We start from the raw sequence: 19,540 nt of genomic DNA, 5'->3' as shown, positions 1-19,540 counted from the left end.
AACACATATACTGTGGTTGGATTCAATTATATTTTTGGGTATATACCATTTTCATGTTTGTAGAAAGCGATGACGTATTTTGTCGGTGGCAGAAAGTTATTCTTGTGATGTCATTCTGATGAAAAACTTTTCATTTTACCACCTTAAATACAACGACTGTTCATTTATAATCAATCTCTCTAACTCTGTCACCATATTACACTTAAACCTGTGGAGGTTAGCATGTTTGACACGTTCCCTTTTAATTTTCTCATCATATTTTTCTAATGGAGGCATGTCCAAAACAGCCACTTCTGCATTTTTAATAAGGCAACAGTAACCCTGTTGAAAAGGAAACAGGATTCAAACAATAGTCGTGATTGCTTCTATGACTCTTCTCACAAAACAAGTGTGATCGTAAGAGATCGAAAATACAATGTTTTTCGAGGAGAGACAATTTTCTACCTATTAAAATGGAAAAACTCTCATTCAAGCACAAGCTTCCCACAGTGGACATGAAGTAAGATCTCTGGACGTTTGACTGGCAACATTTCTCTAAATGACTTCATGATAACCATGAAGGACAACTTGTTTATGTTTAGCTGCCAAAAGGATACCATGAAATTCTAACAGATCCAACAGAAAGGCAATCACCAAACCATGTGTTTTCACCAATTCTGATTACTTTATTTTCAATAAAAACCACAGATCCATTATATTATTACAATAAGGGTGAGTTTGTGTCAAACTAAATAAAGATTAGAGCAGAGCTGAACACATTCAAAGTAACAGCACAAAGAAGCAGACAGTCGCAAAATTCAACCTACTAATCCCCACAGAACCCCACTCTTATTAAAGAGAAAATAAATCATGTTATGTGAATGCATAAGTAGAGTTCTACCAAACAGAGTGAATCAAGGCTGTTTTTGTCTTGCAAAAGAATGAGGTTCTCTGATCCAGAGGTTCTGTAACAGTCCATTCACGGGCAGACTTCGAGGGACATGGAGCCCATCTGGATGCTACTTCCTGATACGATGGTCAACAAAGTGTCTTTTCCTGGCTGCTTCCCACTGATTGGATGAATGTAGAGGAAAAGAAGAGTGTTTGGAGTTCACGGTGACCCGAAGTTGGCCCTGGAAGAGGAGAGAGGTTCAATAAGTAAAACTTGGCGATCCACAGCAGACGGCAGATGAGGAGGAAAAGTCGAGCTGCATGGAGAAGGTTAGCATTGAAGGGAGGTTTTTGGATTAGATTGAATACTTTGTTGATTCTACCTCTACATCATTATTGAAAGAGCCAACACAATTCTAGATTACAAAGTTGTTTAAAAAATATTCTCCATTACAAATTGGAAACCCCAACTAGCACCCCTCGGTGAGGTTTCAAGGGCACCTTAGTGATGTGCCCTACACAGAACAAACTGAGTCTAAATTCTACAGAAGACATTCTAGAGAGGTTTGTCAAACCAAACCTGATTCAGTAAGTGAATCTGTGTCCGTCGGGGCTATGAGACTCAGCAGTGGAGGACTCCAGAGTCCTCGAACCCTGAAAGGCACAGAGCCGACTAGGGCTGGGCGATATGGCCTAAAAATAAAATCACCAATTCTTTTTAAACCACACCTGATCGATTTTTTCTCAAACAACCTACGAAACACAGAACAAGAAATTTATCAAATACCATTTGTTTTCATTTCAACAATACTTTACCAAACTTTTTTTATAAAATGTGCCTCTTGTAAACAAAATGAAATATTGTATTTGCATGGCATGCTCAATAGGCTATGTATTAATCAAACATTAGGTGCTTGTAAATAATGTCTTTCAAACTGTTTTTACAAGTTTTTAGCAAAGAACACAGGCCTGTCCACTGCCTGTGGCATGTTACAATTGAGGTTGGCGGGGAATCATGGGAGTTCTCTCTGCTACTCTCTCTCTCTTCCGTTACAAAATTGACTTATTTCTCTTCATAACTGTTGGAAATATTTGAGGTAATGTAAATACTCAACAAAGAAATATATAAATAAGTCCAATTTTAATTAATTTCAATATTGTAACGTAAATATTGTAATTCAATTCTTCATATTGTACGTTTAATGTCATATTTTCACATTTAATGCTCTGTGATTGTTAATGGTGTTTTAATGACTTTGAATGGGTTCAATGGGTCTTAAATGTCAAGAACTGGCAGAAAGTATACGGGGACAGCCCGCCTAGCATTACATGCTAACACGACATCGCTAGATCACATGCTTCCTATGTTGCAAAAAAAAAAAAACTCTGTTTCTGATTGGCTAGTACTGTTGGTTATGTTGAGAGCAAGAGCTGCGTGATTGGCATATCATTGATAAGTGAACTCCATTCCCTCGAACTTCATAAACTGCATGTACAACAAATTCCCATGCGTAAAAATGTTTTATTTGTATTTTTCCCAACAGCCTCACGCCGGCACAGTTCTGGAAAACTTTAAGCCCTGTGTATATTGTTGCTGATGTATTATTTTCATTAGGTTGTTGTTCATTTTGAAAAATATGAAAGCACCGTTACTAAAACAGGTTCTATAAAAAATGTTACTCTGAGGTCAGTAACGCATGTCAAATGAACCAAAGCCTAAACATCCTCCTCTAAATCAAGTGTCAAATGTTTGGAAAGTATGTTCATCAATTGAAGTCATACAGAAACCAAAACAGAGTTTTCTGTGTAGTTTGAACTTTTTTACAATTTATTTCTTCAAACTCAGTTTTTAGCTTTATGACCAAATGTGTATTTTCTTCTTTTTAGAAGTTAAGCTGTTAACATGTTAGCTAGTAAATAAAACACAGTCTCACTTGGATAGTAGAAATACAGATCAGATATACATAATACAACATCTGAATGGGTCCCTGGAATGTGTCTGTGTAAGAGTCAATATGCAAATTATTGATTAATACTAAATATCTAGTTAAAAATGATTAAAACCTAATAACAGTAATTTCATGTAAATTCACAATGTTTAAAATTGTTTTAAAGGCATAATTTAGTCATTTATAAATGATAAAAAGGTTAGTGTTTATGTTTTTGGATGTTTATGTTATGACAGCACTGCGTAGTTAAAGTTGTGACGGATGTGACGTAAGCAGTTTGGAGTCCAATATTGATGGAAGCTACACAGTTTTTTGACCATGCGTTAGACCGTGCGTTAAACCTGTATTTTACTTTGAAGTTTTTTCAGTAAACCTTTTAAAACGAAGGAAAGTTGTCCTGTCTTTTCGCTCGCGTTGTAAATACAGTGAGTTGACTCCAAAAAGTGGTACAGAGGACGAAGAAAGAGACGGAGTGCCACTACAGTCTGGATGATCATAAACGATATGTCTAGAACAAGATAAGTTAAACATTGTGTGGGGAAATAAAACACTGAATGCAATTACACCGTCTCTCCAAGGATGTATGGGTAATCATTTCTGATGGCACGTCATGGTTTCCTTGACTTCAAATAAACATTACAGGAAAACATAGAGCAGATTATAGGGCAATTGTTGACAGGTCTTAATATACAATAAGTGTTTGAAAATGACATAATATCTCTTGAACAAATGTACTTAAAGAGAGCTTTCAGATCTTTCCCACCTGAAGGAATTCAGTACTTCATCATCCTCTTGATCGCATCAAAGCACTTCCACTTGTCTGGGATGTAGAAAGGCTCAAAGATGTGGGGGAAGGGGGTGTCGTAACCACAGACCCTACTGATGGGAGCCTCCAGGTTAAGGAAGCACTCCTCCTGCAAGAGAAAAAAACTTCTCACTATGGGCTGAATACTGTCAGTCCTTAAACATCATTCAATCAGACAAGAGAAACAATTTAACATGTTCAGGCTGCAACAGCTCTTAACCTCAAGTGCCTGATTCTTTGAGTTAAACCTGACAGAAATATTCATAAAGGCTTCATAACAGCTGTTGGATGAAACCACAGTGTTCAGTCAAAACATAGGTTTCATTTATCTCTTTTCGATGCTGAGGCATATCCCAAGACAGAAAATATGGTATTGATTTGAAACACAAGTCAAATGGATATGTTGAATGTTGTCAAACCACCTGACGTCTAAATTTGATTCTAATTGCTGTATTAGATTTATATGATACAAGCTTAAACCATTCATTCAGGCTCCTCAGAGCAGGCAAGTGCAGGCAATTTGGCCAGAGTGCAAAACAAACCATGACTCGTGTCTCTATTTTGGCTCTTGACCTCTTCCCATGGAGACAAAACAGAATGAAGTTGGTCAAAACACTCCAAATGGGACAAACCCCCTGATGAGTTACTGGGACCAGGCACGCAGATTTGCAGGAAGAGACCTGAAGTACCCTCTTTCAGTCTAAACCGACCTGCAAGCAACTCAAGCAATCCAAACAAAAGCATACTACTCCACTCGGAGGAAGTGTCACAGCATCCTGTTTGTGTGTTTGAGGAAGCGCAGTGTGTCATTGGCAAAGACACAGAACAGATTGTTACCTGTTTTCACAATCCCCTCCATGTTATCCCCAAGTACCAATCCACCAACTATTTTCAGTGGAGCCATTTTTGAAGACTTTAAGACTTGTGTGTTGTGTTTCACACTAGTCATTTTCTTTTTAAATTATCAGGAGATGAAAGCAGCTTTTGATGCACTGTCTGCTTGAAGAACTGTTAGTAAGAGTTTTCCTGCTCACCGGTCTTGGTTTAAAAACTCAAAATATTGCAGGGAGGGAAGCTGAGTCTAGAATGACGCAGTTTTAACGAGAGGATGGAATACTATTTAAAACCCTGTCAAGGCTGTTTCTAGGCACAGTGACGCTCTGATCTGAATGCTTACATGCTCTGGTCTTACATCAGCATTATAACATGCTCACAATGACAGTGTTGGCAGGTTACCATTTGCAAATGAGCTAAAACATTAAACTGTGGATCATGGGAAAGTCATTAGCTAACCTTATACAACATACAAGGCAGAGGCGGATAAATAAAATATATAATGACGTAAAACTGTCCAATAGCTTTGAGATGATTCATCTGGATCAATGGTTAACTGACAGATCAATAGATGCTGATGCCTCCAGAGCCATGTTGTGAGCATAAAAAGTATGGATTTCTTTCTAAGATGAAGACTTATTAATATATTGCAATGTTAGATCGCTGAAGGGGCTGGTTGTGTCTTGTGTGTTGTACTGTACATGTGGTTGCATTAGCTGGGGATGACCAACTCTACCACTGAGCTGCCCAAATGACCAATAAAACAAACATGCAGAAATGTGTAACACAAAAAGTTACACATACACATTTCCTGCAAAGGATCATTGATGGGGTAAAAGACAGATGGAAATACAAAGAATTTTTTGAAACGTTCCTTGTCCTTGATGAATATCCCTTCAGTGGAGCAGCAGCTTTAGTTGACAGGATGATACAAACTAAACAGTGTCCTTTTTGCCAATAATTAACCTAATAAAATGTGGCTCATATCAATCACCAGATTTGGATTTGTCTGAACAAAAACCAATGAAAGAGGGGCAAGTTAGGTGTCTCTAAATTTACTGCCATGAGAATGAAACCCAAAGAACCGGGACGAGCTCCACTTACTCTTTTGTACAGGGGTCTGCGCTGCTTGTACTGTTAGAAGCTAGACTTCTGCACTGTGGGATTTGCAGTCTGCTCCACCCAGCTAATGAATAGTGATTAGATCAAATGAATGTACACTGAACTAAGACAACAAGATTTACAAACATCTTTTTCCACTTCACTGCTCTGTTTCTGCCTTCTTTGTGAGACTGAGAAACGACCTCTGAGTGATCCAATGAAACAGGCTGTGTGCAAATCCTGACAACATCCACTGTTCAAGCGGTGAGGAAAAGCCTAATCTTTCCAATACTTTCTCTGTTCATGTGCTGACAAATGTTCATAGCCTTAGGTTTCATACAGTGCATTCAAAGTCGAGTTTTACATTGAAAAAGTATGCATGCAGGGGGAAAAAAAGTCAGCGGTTGTGGATTGCATAAAGCTCTTTTCTTATTCAAGGCCTAGAATGAAGACTGTTGGTCTTCTGCTTATAGGTTTCTTTGGGTCGAGATCTTCAGAAGTGGATATTTATTAAAGAACTGGTTCTGTACCCACAAGCTCACCAAAACAGTTAGAGTAAATCATGTTTAAGAGATACTTTAAATACATGCTGGCAGAGATTTCTCAAAGGTTACATGTGCTGTCACTCAGCCAAAGTTCATCTAATGATAACAGAAACTTTGGCATGCTGAAGTTGAACAGGAACATACTTGAACAGAGTGGGCCTTGAGCAAGGCTTGCTATGGATGTCATCCTCTTTGAATCAACAGGCAGGTTGGAGGCCCACACAATATTCAAATCATGAGGTTTGGTCTTGTTCCACACATTTGCTTACATGCAGGCTTGACTGAAAATGATTTTTACAGTATTAATTGAAAGCCGGATTTGCTGTGATGAAGTTATTGTCCAAGTGTTTTTTTTTTTATATTTCTGCATTCTAACTCTAACAGCTCGTACTGATGAAACTGACAATGTGATCATCTGTGTCCATCCAAATTCCAAACCCAAGATCTCTCACCAAACTACAGACAACCAGTCAGACAGTATAGAGGGAGTTTGCCCTTTTGTCTAGGTCACATCTGTAATCTCCTCTAAATACATTTACTGGAAGTGGGAGCAAAGTACAGTAGTCTGACTGGCTGCCACCACAGCTGGACAGAGAATGGCCACACCACTCAGATTTCATTCAAATCAGTGTTTATCTTTTGAGAAGTGCATCATTATATGTAATAAACTTAAATGTCAGAATAAAAATATGTCAAAATGGCAGTACCAAATGCTTGAATCCTGCAGTGGCACAGGATTTAAAAATACTTCAAAGTGGGAGTTGCAGTGATGATATTGTGACTACGCTCACCAAAATCAGAGTTTGTCAGAAACACCAACAGATTGGGGGTTATGGTAAGACTAGGGTAGGAAAGGGCCTATGTAAATCAGCCAGGCCTTAAAAGCAGCTTGATTTGACATGAAAAATGGCTTCAACTACTTAACATCATTCAGGAAGCATTAGAAACATATTAAAGAAAGGTTTAAGTGTAAACCTATGGTAAAGCATCTGTACTCGATTGCCTTGGAAAAGGTCAAGTAATACATCTCTGCATTTAGAAAATACCTAGACCTATAAAGAGCTCAACCGGACCAGCTCAGTGTACATTATCCAAAAATCTACCATTGTACAATAAAACATGCAGAGAGAATAATTTATATCTTGTCAATTTTGAGACAACACCTAAAATGGACCTACTTCAGCAGGATAGGTAAAGCCAGGTAAGGTGTCTCTTCAAACATCAAATCCAGACTCATATTTCTCATCTTTAATATGAAACATCCAGTCAGTCAAAAGACTTTAGTGAGGGAAGTTGACATTTAACTTTAATAATAGACTCACAGAGACTTTGCACAAAGATGAGTTTAGTTGACAAGTTAAGAAATATCTCTTAGGCTACAGAGCAACTAAGAGGAAAGAGCAGCAGTAGAGCACCATTAAATAATCTCCATATAAACACTTAACCAACATGGTGGTATCTGTATCCAATTCCCCAGTCTTATAAAGACGCCCTCTTGTATAAACACTGTCCTTTGAAGCGAGTTTCATGGACCCCTTGGTGGACATGTGGAGGGACTACCATGACTTTTACAGTACTGTCTGATGCCCTGGGCCTCATGCCTCATGCTTCTCATTCAGACTAGCCTGAAAGGCAACTTGTAGACTGGTTCTGATTCAAAGGGCAGAAACCATCTGAAGCCAACACCAACCGGCCAGGGTGGAGTCAGTAGTCTTTGAACTTTGTCCCAAATCAGAACCATGACTCAGGGTAATAGGTTGGATGTTGGGAATTAGACGGACATAATGGAAAGCACTACCAGTGGAACTAAAACCATGCAATCCAAGGGCCCCATGGATAAGAACCCTGAGTGACAAAGCTATATAACTCAATTCAATATATCATTAGGAAGAGATAAACTGCAGCTAAAAACTACAATTAACACTTCAATGCAATCAAATCCTCCTGTAAAACACAGTGGTGATGATTAAAAAACAGTCCAGTTCATTTCTTTTTACAAGATGAGATGAGGAAGTGTGTACTTAATGGTTTCTGTCTGTTGGTGTTAGCAGGTTAAGGAAAGAAAGAGGATTCACTTTTTCACTCCCTGTATCCATGAGGTCCATGAAAGCATTGTATATAGCAACCTGTTATTCTGCCTGACTCCTTTCTAGTAATCAACCGACACTATGCTACAGGACAGCCAATGCCATTAAATGAAATTTGGCTGAAACCAAAGTCTGAAAGAAAACCTGCAAAAAACATGTTCAGTTCAGTTCAGTTTACCATAATCCCAGTTTTATGATGAGGCGGGAAGTTAAGATAATAGAGAGCCCAAACCCCCCATGAGTATTGACTAATAACCTACGGTATTCATGACAGAATGTTTTTTTTTTATGATTCATCTTGGCCACTGCTGGCTTTGGTGTCTGCAGTTTTCCTGAATCAAGTCGGCTACATTCCTCACTATCCAAAATTCACTATGTTCATCCATATGCTTGATATCTTTGTATTTTTCAATGAATGGGGTTAGTTAATAATGATGGGCACTTTATTCTGCCATCAGTGTGTGAATGTGGTGTGAATTGGTGAATGTGACATGTAATGTAAAAGTGCATCCAGTAGACAAGAGTCAAGAAAAGCACTATACAAGTCCAGGTCCATTTACCAAGTCCATCTACATGAGTTCAACTGTCAGCTTGGATTTCTGCTCTTTCTGTGCTTGTGTAGAAAATGACTTGTCAGAGCAGCAACCCAGAATCTGGGTGCACAGGATGATTTGGACGAGAAGGCAGCACACATTGGGATTTAATCCTTCAATTCATTTACTATCAACACTGATTGATAATCCATATAAACTGTGAGAAGAATTCCTTTTCAGAGGATCTGTAATATGTAACACAGCATTAAGCAATGTGAGCGTCTCATGTTGTTCAATCTGAGTCTTTGAACAAACAAAACCACTAACCAAACCAGCTTAAGGTTTTCTGTCCAACGAGTGAATCATACTGCTGAGCCTTGTGAAAAATGTAGATCAATGCAATCAGTGAACAGACCAACAACTTACATCACCCGTACACAATGTGAGAACATGGAAACATGAAAATTAAGGGGATGACTCATCAGCCATACAAGCTCTGACTGTCAGGGGGAGAGCAGTCAGGAGAACAGCTGACTGAAAGGAAATAAGGAGAGGATCCATTGATTTGACTGCTTTAGCTGAACAGTTCATGCAGATTAACAAAAACACAGCACAGGGTGGACACTGTTTCGTTTATAATCGTAATACCTGCACATTTTGAGGAGGGTGGTACAAAGGGAAGATTTGTTTTGCTCAAAGAGAGCAGAGTAATGCTCACTGTCTAGAGCCCAGCAGTGAGAAAACACTCAACATACCTAGAATTATCATATCACCATGCAAACATTGATGTAATAAGGGTGATGTGAGGGGGATGACTTTTACCCATGTCCCACCTAGTTAAGATTTTGTCATGAGCTGTCTCTTGTATGTCTTGTTTTCATTGTTGAGGTCTTTTGAATTGCCAGCAGGAAGCAATATTTCATGAAGCATATATAGGAGGTTAGAGCTAACGTATCAACAATCTCAGATGAGTAACATGAACTTACTAAACACTCTGTGAAGCTGCTGCCTGCTGGGATCTTTCATTAACCTCTTTTTTCTATAGTTTTCACAGTCAGCTTTGGGCACAGTTTTAAGGCCTATGCTTGTTGTTATTTTGGACATTTGCACCATTAGGTCATTAAAACCTGTTTGTTTACCTTAATAATGAGGGACATTTCCAACAAAATTTGAAAGTGGAAAAATCTAAAGACAAAAGGAGTGTTTTGTCCTTTGATTTCCATGGTAGATACTGTTTACTTCGAAGTCACGCTGAAACAATCAGTGGAGCTTTTGATACAAATAGCATTGAAGTCTATAGGATATGTAAATATTGGACATAATAAATCATTGTGCTTTAGTCAACGATACATCAGGTGTTGTCAGTAATCTCAATTCAAAAATAATTTAAAAACAGAGCCAGATTCAACAAAAATGTGTTTGTATTGTTTACATTATAAAAATTAATAAGTTGTACTTTTTAGATCCCCGTCTTTAGAAAATCTATAATAAATGATTTATCATTGGTCTCTTGCTCATATAGACCCCAAAGTGAGTGTCCTCAATCCAAACTATGAAACCATGGTGCCCATTTAAGATCAAGGTGGCTGTAACTTGCAGGGCACAAGAAAAACTGTTTTCATTCATGTTTGTTGTAAATACTAATCTTACTCTTAGTCTTACCTCCAGTGCAGACTGGAGGAATATCAGATTCCAAGTTGGAGCAGATAGAAAAAGCTCCAGTGATGTTTGGGGGATGTGAAAAGGAAGTGTATTGTTTACATGGAGTCAGTAAAGAGGTTAGGGGCTACAGCTTCTCTCCCTATTTCTTACCAGCAAATTGAGTTACTTCATTTCTTTAACACTGGATTTTTACATTTCATCTTATGCTTCACCTTTACCACACATCTCCCTTCAACTCTTCTGCATCCTCATATGGAGGCATGCCTCTGTTTTTAAACTCACTGCTCTGGGGCATTCAGTGAAAGGCATTTCTAACTTTAATACCAAGTTGGTCTTTTATTGACAAAGCCATTGCAACCTATTAAGTCCAATACCTTTGAAGACCTCCTTCCGCCCCTGAGAGCTACAGATCCCCACAAAAGGTCATTAAATAGAGTATGTTCCTTTACACTGAAGGCACACACTTACTTGTACTGAAGAGCTGATTTCAGCAGCAAAGCCTCCGGTTATTGGTGCCTCATGACTGATGAGCAGACGTCCAGTTTTCACTACAGACTGTAAAAATAGAAGAAAAAAATACATTATTATTAAAAAGGGCATCATTGATCCTCTTTAGAATGATTTCAAGCAAGCAATGATCCTTATTGACATGGTTGCAGTTATCAACAATAGCAGATATTTACTGGATGCTCTTTTTTTGTAATGTAATGTTGGAGCAACCTGGCACCAGTATTTCCAACTGGAGTAATCAAGTTTTATCTTATCTTAAAACTGGTCAAGTTGACCAATTCATGCACATCAGATTTCATAATTATGGAAATATTAATGGGAAAGGTATAAAAGATTCCACCAAGAAACAAAATGCTGTGGCTGAAGAAAGCTACCAAGCAGTGACTTTTGCTTGGACATAAAGGCGTGCAGAGCTAAGGCTGTAACAGCTGGAGGTGTCATGTTTAGGCTGTGCCAGGAGATGGGTGTTACCAAAGAAGTTTGGTTTAAAAACTGCCTGCTGTGGTTTTCTATGTCTGATACTATTCTCTGGCTGCATGTGTGTGTAGCTGTGTCCCTGTATAAAATGGATATGACACAACTGTATGAGCTGTAGAAGGCTGATTTAGACTGGTACACAGGGCCAATGGGACAATCATGGACATTAGAGGTCTGTGACTCCAGAGGCATTTGCATTTGGGTTTTCTGTAACCTGACATTACTGCAGAAGGATGCCTCTGCTCCACCCGTTATCTACCACAGCACTAAACCGATACTATACTATAATCTCATCCACTGGCCACAGGTCCAGACCAAAGCTATGTCTGTTCTTTGCAACTTCAGCAAAGCCCTCCTTTTCACTACAAAGTTGTTGCATTTCTGTTTTGCTTCTAAAAGTGGAATCCTGATGTGTTAATTTTCCACTCAAACATCAGCACTGAACTATAAAGTCTTAATTTAACTACCTGGGGGTAAATATTAGATACCTCTACCTCAAAACAACAAACCAAGTCAAACAGCCACCATCACTAAACCATAATTCAGCTAAAATTAAGATTCATATGTCCCCATGGCACAGTAAATCACACCAGCCATTTTCCCTTCAAACAGGGCCACACAGTATCAAACAAAGGGACATTCTAAGGCTCCACAGTGATGCCAAACAGGCTAATGTTTACATTTCGATGTACTGGGTTTGGCTGTGAAGTACTAAATAACTGTGGCAAACTGTACCACTATCACACACTAATATTGGGAGCTAACTGAATCTGCAATGTCACTCCTGGACTTCCACCCAGCAGTGCAGTACAGTGGCGTTTCAGCAGTCAAAACTTGGGAATAGTACCAAAATAACCAGTTCATACCGTCCTACTTCGTTGCTACCCTTCTGTTGGGTGTCAAGCTTATTGATAGGACCCTAAAGGCTTGAGCTGGACACACTGCAGTCCATTGATTGTTCAAAATAATAGTCACTTCCAGTGCAACAGCGGTAATATAGGGACAATTTGACATTTGGTTTTTCTTTTCCGCCAATATCAGTATGTAGAAATGTCCCATGGATGACCTGGGAGGTGCAGACCTCTACTGGACGTCCACCATTCTTCTTCTTTATTTACTGTGTCAAGTTAGTCTTCATTTAATTTTTTTGGCAGGCTACACTGTGTCGCTATGTAGCTGACATCCGGCCTCCCCGCGCTTACCAAGTAAGGGTACAATTGGCTGTGGAACGCAAGCAAGATCAGAGTTTACCATACTTAACCATATCGAACTGTACTATACCAAACCATATAGCTTGGTGGAAACGGGGCTCAACTGAAGATCTACCAAAATGCATCTTCCTGGTGGGGCACACTTTAATATTTTGAGCTATCTAGCAGCTGAGATGCAAAATGAATGAATCTAACCTTGATATAGAAAATCTAAATTCAATGCTCATTTTAGTTCACAGGGGATACATATCAAGCAATGCTAATCCTATTGAGGGGAATGAGTTCGGAGTGAAAAAAAAAATCTAATTTAAGTTCACAGAGGAGACATATCAAGCAATGCTAATCCTGTTGAGGGGAATGAGTTCAGAGTGAAAAAATCACTGGTTATATGACACTTTGTTCAGGAATGTGGGAGATAATAGCAACACTGGAGGACAATAACAACAGTTGGCAATCTGCACAGTGAGGACCAATCAAATGAGGGGTTGAGAGGAGGGCGATGTCTTGATATGACATGTTGCTGTGAGGTTCGCCTTAGCGTGATGACTCATACAGGTGTGGTGCTGTCCAATCTTCTGCCCTGCCCTGATTCTGAACCCATTCCTCATCTTACACACATGCTCTACAAACTATGAATGTGTGAACATAACTTTGAATGAACACTGTGACACTAGCATCACCCTAATATCCCTGCTGCTCAGTTCCCAGAGGGGACACTCGTCATAGCACTCGCTGCGTCAGGAATGCATTACTCAGATGCTTTTGACACAAAAGAATCCTGCCACTGTCTTACAATATCCTGGGATAGAATTTCAGACTCTGGGGCCACGGGAAAAATTCTGACCCATTTAATAGACTTGTCCCAAAACCCTGTAGAGTAAACATAAGTGACGGTCACTGGCTGCTATTAACTGGTTTAGAAAACACATACCAGTGCATAAAATGACAAAGTGCTTAAAAGATGTCAAAATGCTGTAATGTCTGGGACAGCAAAGTGGCACCTCATGCACTGGTAAAGAAGGTTATGCAGTCCATATGTGGAAAAAGGGAATGACAAAGTATAAAAATGTTTTGTTAAACTATGACATTTTCTCACTGCACCACTGCTTTGAACATATTGTTTGAACTTAGTAGGGTTCCTGCATGTTTAATATATCCCCTGACAATGCTGCACTTGCTAGACAGAATTATTATTATCATTTTTAAAGATGATGTTTCTGGTACCCGCCCTTTATTTGATAGGACAGCTGACAAAAAAAAGACAGGAAATGTGGTGAGAGAGAGAGAGCAGCATCCACCAAATGGTGTCAGGATCAAGATAAAGCTGCGAGGGCTGTAGCTTCTGCACAGGAGGCGCTAGTCCTACCAACTGAGCCAAATCTGCACCATGCTAGACAGAAATTGTATGTCTAGTTCAAACAAAGTATGAATTGTTTAGAGTAGTTCATAGTCTCAAACAACATTTGACATTTGTCTGATTAGGATACAATTTGCTTCAATAATATTTGCTATATGAGCATTCTGGATGTAAAGGCTTGCCTCTGTGAGAGAAGATAACTGAGGCAACATTGAAAACTGACTACAGAGTAGCTACAATGCCTTGTTTAGAATAAATGCTTCATGCAAGAGTTCAAAAGTGGCTGATGAGTCTCCAGCCATGCTAGTGGCGTTGTGAGGCTGTACTAGGGAAAAGTGTGGTCATGATCAAGTCAAACAAAAGAACTACAAATCAGGGCTGATCGATATATCATAACAGTCGCAATTGCGATGTGCACATTGCAATAGCCTTAACGCAGGACATGCAATACCAATAATGTGACCTGAAGCACGTCATGCTGCCAGTTTCCTCATTTGCACACGTTATCTACAATACAAGTCTGTCTGATATCACCTTCAGTGGAAACAGAACGGACCGCTGTGCATGCATAGTCTGTGTTTCCCCCTGCATGTGAAATGTAGACTTGTTGCTGCCGTTACAGATACACTTTCATGACGCTCGAGGCAGATTTTAAATACATAAAGTCCCCTATCAGGTTAACAGTTTGGCCACATATATGGATGTGCAGCTGATTGTTGACTTTCAGCAGCTGCACCTGCAGCCCGTGAGGTTTAGAGAGTCACTGGCAGCCCAAGACGGTGAGCTTTTTGTGTAATCAGAAGTGACCATCACTTGGCTGGTCATGCAAACTAAACATAACTTTGAAGATCATTAGAAAGGGATGAGGACATACAAGCAACACTGAAGTAGAAACAAAGTTTATTTATAAAGTTTATGAAGAAGAAAAGTGCTGCTCTCATTTTCTTTCCACATGTTGTCTTTACATCTGTGTGTGTGTGTGTGTGTGTGTGTGTGTGTGTGTGTGTCAGAGTTGCTGTCAGAGGGCTGGATCCAGTCTGTGATGCAAGTAGGACGCAGCATTGAATTGATGCACATAGACACATTTTCTTTCCCGTTATATTTTTTCAATATTAATGGACTTGAGCTAGTAAAGCGCTTTTCTAGTCTTCTGGCTATTCAGTTCTTTCACAGCACATCACACACTGATGGTAGAGGCTGCTATGTAAAGAGACCATCAGAAGTAACTAACCCCATTCATACACTTGCACACACCAAGGACTCACTGGACATGTTGCTGCAGGAGCTGGTATTTTTATTTGACTGGAGCAAAAGGTTAAAGGTCAGTTGGGTATCCATTGGCTTCAAGGTAAGTGTATTAAGCCCCGTTTCCACAGAGCAGTTCAGTTCGGTTAGTCACGCATTCTGTGGCGTTTCCACTATCAAAAGTCGGGAAAGGTCCCCAAATTACTGTCCCATCCTACTTTTTGCTCCCCTTCTGTTGGGGTGCCAAGTCTACTGATCCGACCCTAAAAGGTGGAGCTAAACACTGCAGTCCGTTGATTGGTTGAAAGGATCGTCACTTCCTGTGCAACAGCGGTAATAAAGGACGACTGTATTTTTCCTCGTCTGAAACAAAGCTTCATTGCGTTTTGTAACAAATAACCACAAGCCGATGAGGAAGACCACGACCTGCTGGATGTCCTCCATTGTTGCTCTTTGTTTACTGTGTCGCGTTCTTCTTCGTCGAATTTATTAGCAGGGTATACTGTGTCACACTGCTATGATGTCACACTATTACGTAGCTGACGCGGCTATCGGCATCCGGCTTACACGCCGCCTACCAAAAAAAGAGTACGGTAACTCCAGTTGGCAGTTTATTTTTTTATTACTTTTTATTGTCATCATGTCTTAACATACAGTACACATATTTTATATTCAACATAAAGATGACAATATTTTACATTTTTATAAGTGGTGTGGTGTCAAAAAGGTTGTGTGATGTGAAAATTAAAAAAAAAAAAACAGTTGGCAGTTTAAACGCAAACAGGATCAGACTTTACCGAACCAAACCGTACCAAACTGTACTGATCCATACCGGACCGCTCGGTGGAAACGAGGCTTTAGTTTCTATTGTCAGATTGTAACCCACACATCTGCATACTAAGACCATCAAATGACACATTTTTCAACTCATCCACCATCCGAGGTGCAATGACGCAGTAAAAAAAAAAAGAAAAAAGAAAAGTGCCCGCACAGAGTCGTTTTTACATCTCTGACTGTGACAGCGCTCAGAAGTCTACATAGTAATTGTGGCTGTACTCTCCAACCCAACAGCTTCCGGCTGCTGGATTGGTTTTCAGGAGACAGAACTGTTCACTCTCATGCGTGGTTTGACCGTTTTCTCTAAAGTCATCCAGTCAGTCTTAGTTGCCAGTGACAACTACCTTTAAAGTTGGTACAATTAGGACATGGAGTGGAGGCAAAGCGGTTCCTTTAAGGACAGCAGTGGAGGCACAGACAGTCAATCTATGACACTATGAGGAGATGAACAGTTAGATGCATCGAAGAAAGTAAATTAGAAGCCATTTGCAAGCTTAGAACAATTAAAGATGTCATGAATCTTTCAGCACAACCTCTTAAAGAAATACAAAGACATCCACCTGCAGGCCCGTCTTTCTCACACCGGGTCATCCCTGATGAGTTTATTACTGAGTGGCTGTGATTAAAACCTCCTCCTCTTACCAGAAGAAGAGCTATGAGAGGAGGTTGTCTGGAGCAAACAGCAGACACAACACCAACTTTAAGGAGGAAAGCGACAGAGGAACAGAGTTGACATTGCAAGAAGAGACACCAGTGGGAAAAAAACAGGAGAAGACAAGTTAAGGATAGTGTGGACTTTGAGGCTAAACAAGCTCTGAATGTGTCTCAAGTTTTAAATAGATGTTGTGCTGCTACCAAGGCGGAACCAGGGTATAAACCTTCAAACAACATCTTTGGTGGTTAAGATGGTTAATGATTTACTGATGATATGAGTGAGAAAATGGAGAATATGGTTGGTTGATGTATAGTGAAAAGCCATGGAAAAGGGAACTGTTTAGTATTGTCACAATATCTACTATTTAAATATTTCATCTTAGTTAAATATTGTCACACTTTTATTTGCAGATTCATTTGATGTTGTACTACATACTATTAGTGGATATTTGTTTAAAGTCAAGCATCACTTTTGAAAGTTTCCAAACAGTTAAACATCTGAGAAAAGACTCTCCAAGAAAGTCAGGCTATAAATTAGTCAACTTCTCATTTACTGCCTAAATTTTCCCAGACAATAATTATATGACAAAACAAGAATACACCCCAGGGCTGTACTCCATTTAAGTGCCAGCTAGGACACTGTGGCATCACCTCAACGCCACCAGTTTCATTCCAGTGGAGGGTGGACACCTGCCAATGTAAATCTGAGAAGATAGGGTTGTAATTGCTCCGAGCTGCAGCACACTTCTAGATATATATTATGTTAGATAACCTGCATTTGCAACTCAGAAAGAAAAGAGATTCAGTAAAGTATTGTGGGAGAACGGACACTAAGTTTGCTAGAATGCACATGAGCATTTGATTGCACTACTTTCCTACATGGTGGAATACTGATCTGTATTTATCAAACCAGTTTGCTTCTGCATTAAAACGCTGCCCGAGCTCTGGATCAGAGTGAAAACAAGGCTCCTGGTTGGTGGCTGCTGGTGGTAGTTGGGCTAGGCAACAGCTCTAGTGGCTGTAGCTTTACTACTCATTGTGCTGCAGGGCTGTCATTAGATGCCGGAGTCGTTCCACTGGCTGCAAGAGAAATGTCATGATTACTGCCATTCCCATACACACCCAAACCTAATGAGCAGCATGGAGCTTGTCCACCTGCATTCGTCCCATTCCTTCAAACTTGAATCTTTTTTTTTTTTCCTCCATCAGGATTCCTTCCTGACTCCATCGTTACACCATCTTGTGGTTTGTCCCTTACTTTTTCTCATCGCTTCTCCCTCCATCCATCCCTTAAACCATCAATTTATCCTTCTCTGCTTTTACGAAGCCTGCGCTTTCAGTCCATCAGTCCCCGCTATGCGGCCTCACCACTTCAGTGGCGAGTGGCCAATGACCTGGCATGGCCTCAGAGACTAAGGTCAGTGCTGTCACTCTCCCATGGCATATAAACTCAAGACACGCACACACGCACGCACGCACATAGACTGCTCATGTAACTACCACACAGGCAGACACAAACTGCCTTTCATACGTTGACTGATCTCAGGGTATTTTGGAATCAAAGTCTCCAAAAGCAAATGTATCAAAAACTAAATTCATTAATTTAATTTCTAACTCTTTCTTAATAGACATTGTATAAAACAGTGGATATCTGAAGCTTATATGCTGTGGTGTGTCTGGTGCAGAATCACATAATATGACTTCAAAGTTTTCCAAACACAAATCTTTCCACAAGATTTGCCAGCTAAATTTTTTGAGAATTATTCAAAAAGAGTTGATAAAAGTTGATAAATGATAAAAAACTAAATCTCTCATGCCTCTCCACGCCTTCCAAATATATAATGCCTCCTCTTCCCTCAGACATCCATCATAACGCGACAGGAAGAGAAAGTTTAGTTCTGTGCCGCCACCGAGACGTCGTCCTTGCCACTGGATCCGCTGGCTGTGCTCCCTTCTGTTGACCCTTTAATTGTGTGGCGACCACAGGGTCCTAACTCACGCACCACCATGTGATCTCCATGACAAATGAGAGTCGGGACGAGGCTCAACTACTCGCTGGGGCTTTGAAAGTGGTACTCTGCGATTAGCGGAGAGGGGTGAGTGCTCGGCAAACTGGAGGCCTTGTAAAATCCCAGCGCTGAGAGGAGGAGGGGGTGAGAGGAAACACAAACACTCGCTCACTCGTTCTGTGCCATACAATCAAGTCAGAGAGAGAGAGAGGAGAAAGTGTAGAACAGCCTTGGCGCTGGGTGGAGAGCCAAGCCATCCTCTGGAGCAGCCAGGATGCCAGAGGAGACCTCAGACAGAAATAACTCCAAACATCCCATAAAGACCCATTAAAACCAATTTCTCTCTCTCTCTACCTCTCTCTCTCTCTACCTTTCTGCCATGCATTAACACAGTCATGCCGCCCGTACGACAGTGTGTACAAACAGACGCACACACTCTAACTTGATGACAGCTGTTTGTGAGCTTCCCACTGGCTGCTGCATGTACGAGCACACAGAGAGGTCGTAAAAATCAATCAATCACTTTTAATGGCTCCATAAAATGGTGTATAACATAACAAAGGGGTGGTCTCTACTTCTTGTAAGGAGGACTTTCGCTCAGCAGGATAACCTGTATAAAGTCAAATTATATAGAATTAAAAAGTTAGTCGTCTGGAATCTTCGACTTATGGTAAAAAAAAATGTTAAATGCACAAAGCGAGTCACTGACAAAGCACAACCCCAATCTTCTTTGACCTTTTGGGTCAGGACTAAGAACTGATTATGACTATGAAAGTAAAGCACATGGAGAGTGTTGTGTGGGTGAACAGATTAGCACAAACATTTAGGACATAGTAACAATAGTTACAAGTTAC

The 19,540-nt window shown here is 40.0% G+C and overlaps 1 protein-coding gene across 2 annotated transcripts in view; it reads right to left on the bottom strand.

Moving 5' to 3' along the window:
• Nucleotides 1–642: 642 nt before the first annotated feature.
• bckdhb (branched chain keto acid dehydrogenase E1 subunit beta) overlaps nt 643–19,540 on the bottom strand; it is a 60,378-nt gene continuing 41,480 nt past the window's right edge. Inside the window, exons 9-11 of one of the 2 annotated variants that reach the window (XM_061051193.1) lie at nt 10,855–10,941; nt 3,583–3,733; nt 643–1,187 (exon numbers count right to left, since the gene is read on the bottom strand). In XM_061051193.1, the coding sequence (XP_060907176.1) occupies nt 3,593–3,733; nt 10,855–10,941 (228 nt within the window). In that variant the 3' untranslated portion in view covers nt 643–1,187; nt 3,583–3,592. The remainder of the gene's footprint in view (nt 1,188–3,582; nt 3,734–10,854; nt 10,942–19,540) is intronic. The other variant, XM_061051192.1, reaches the window with a different exon arrangement.

Source organism: Labrus mixtus, chromosome 11 (assembly GCF_963584025.1).
Source record: "Labrus mixtus chromosome 11, fLabMix1.1, whole genome shotgun sequence".
NCBI lineage: Eukaryota > Metazoa > Chordata > Actinopteri > Labriformes > Labridae > Labrus > Labrus mixtus.
Note: the sequence above shows the minus strand (reverse complement) of the source record. Positions and strands in the feature narration are given on the sequence as shown.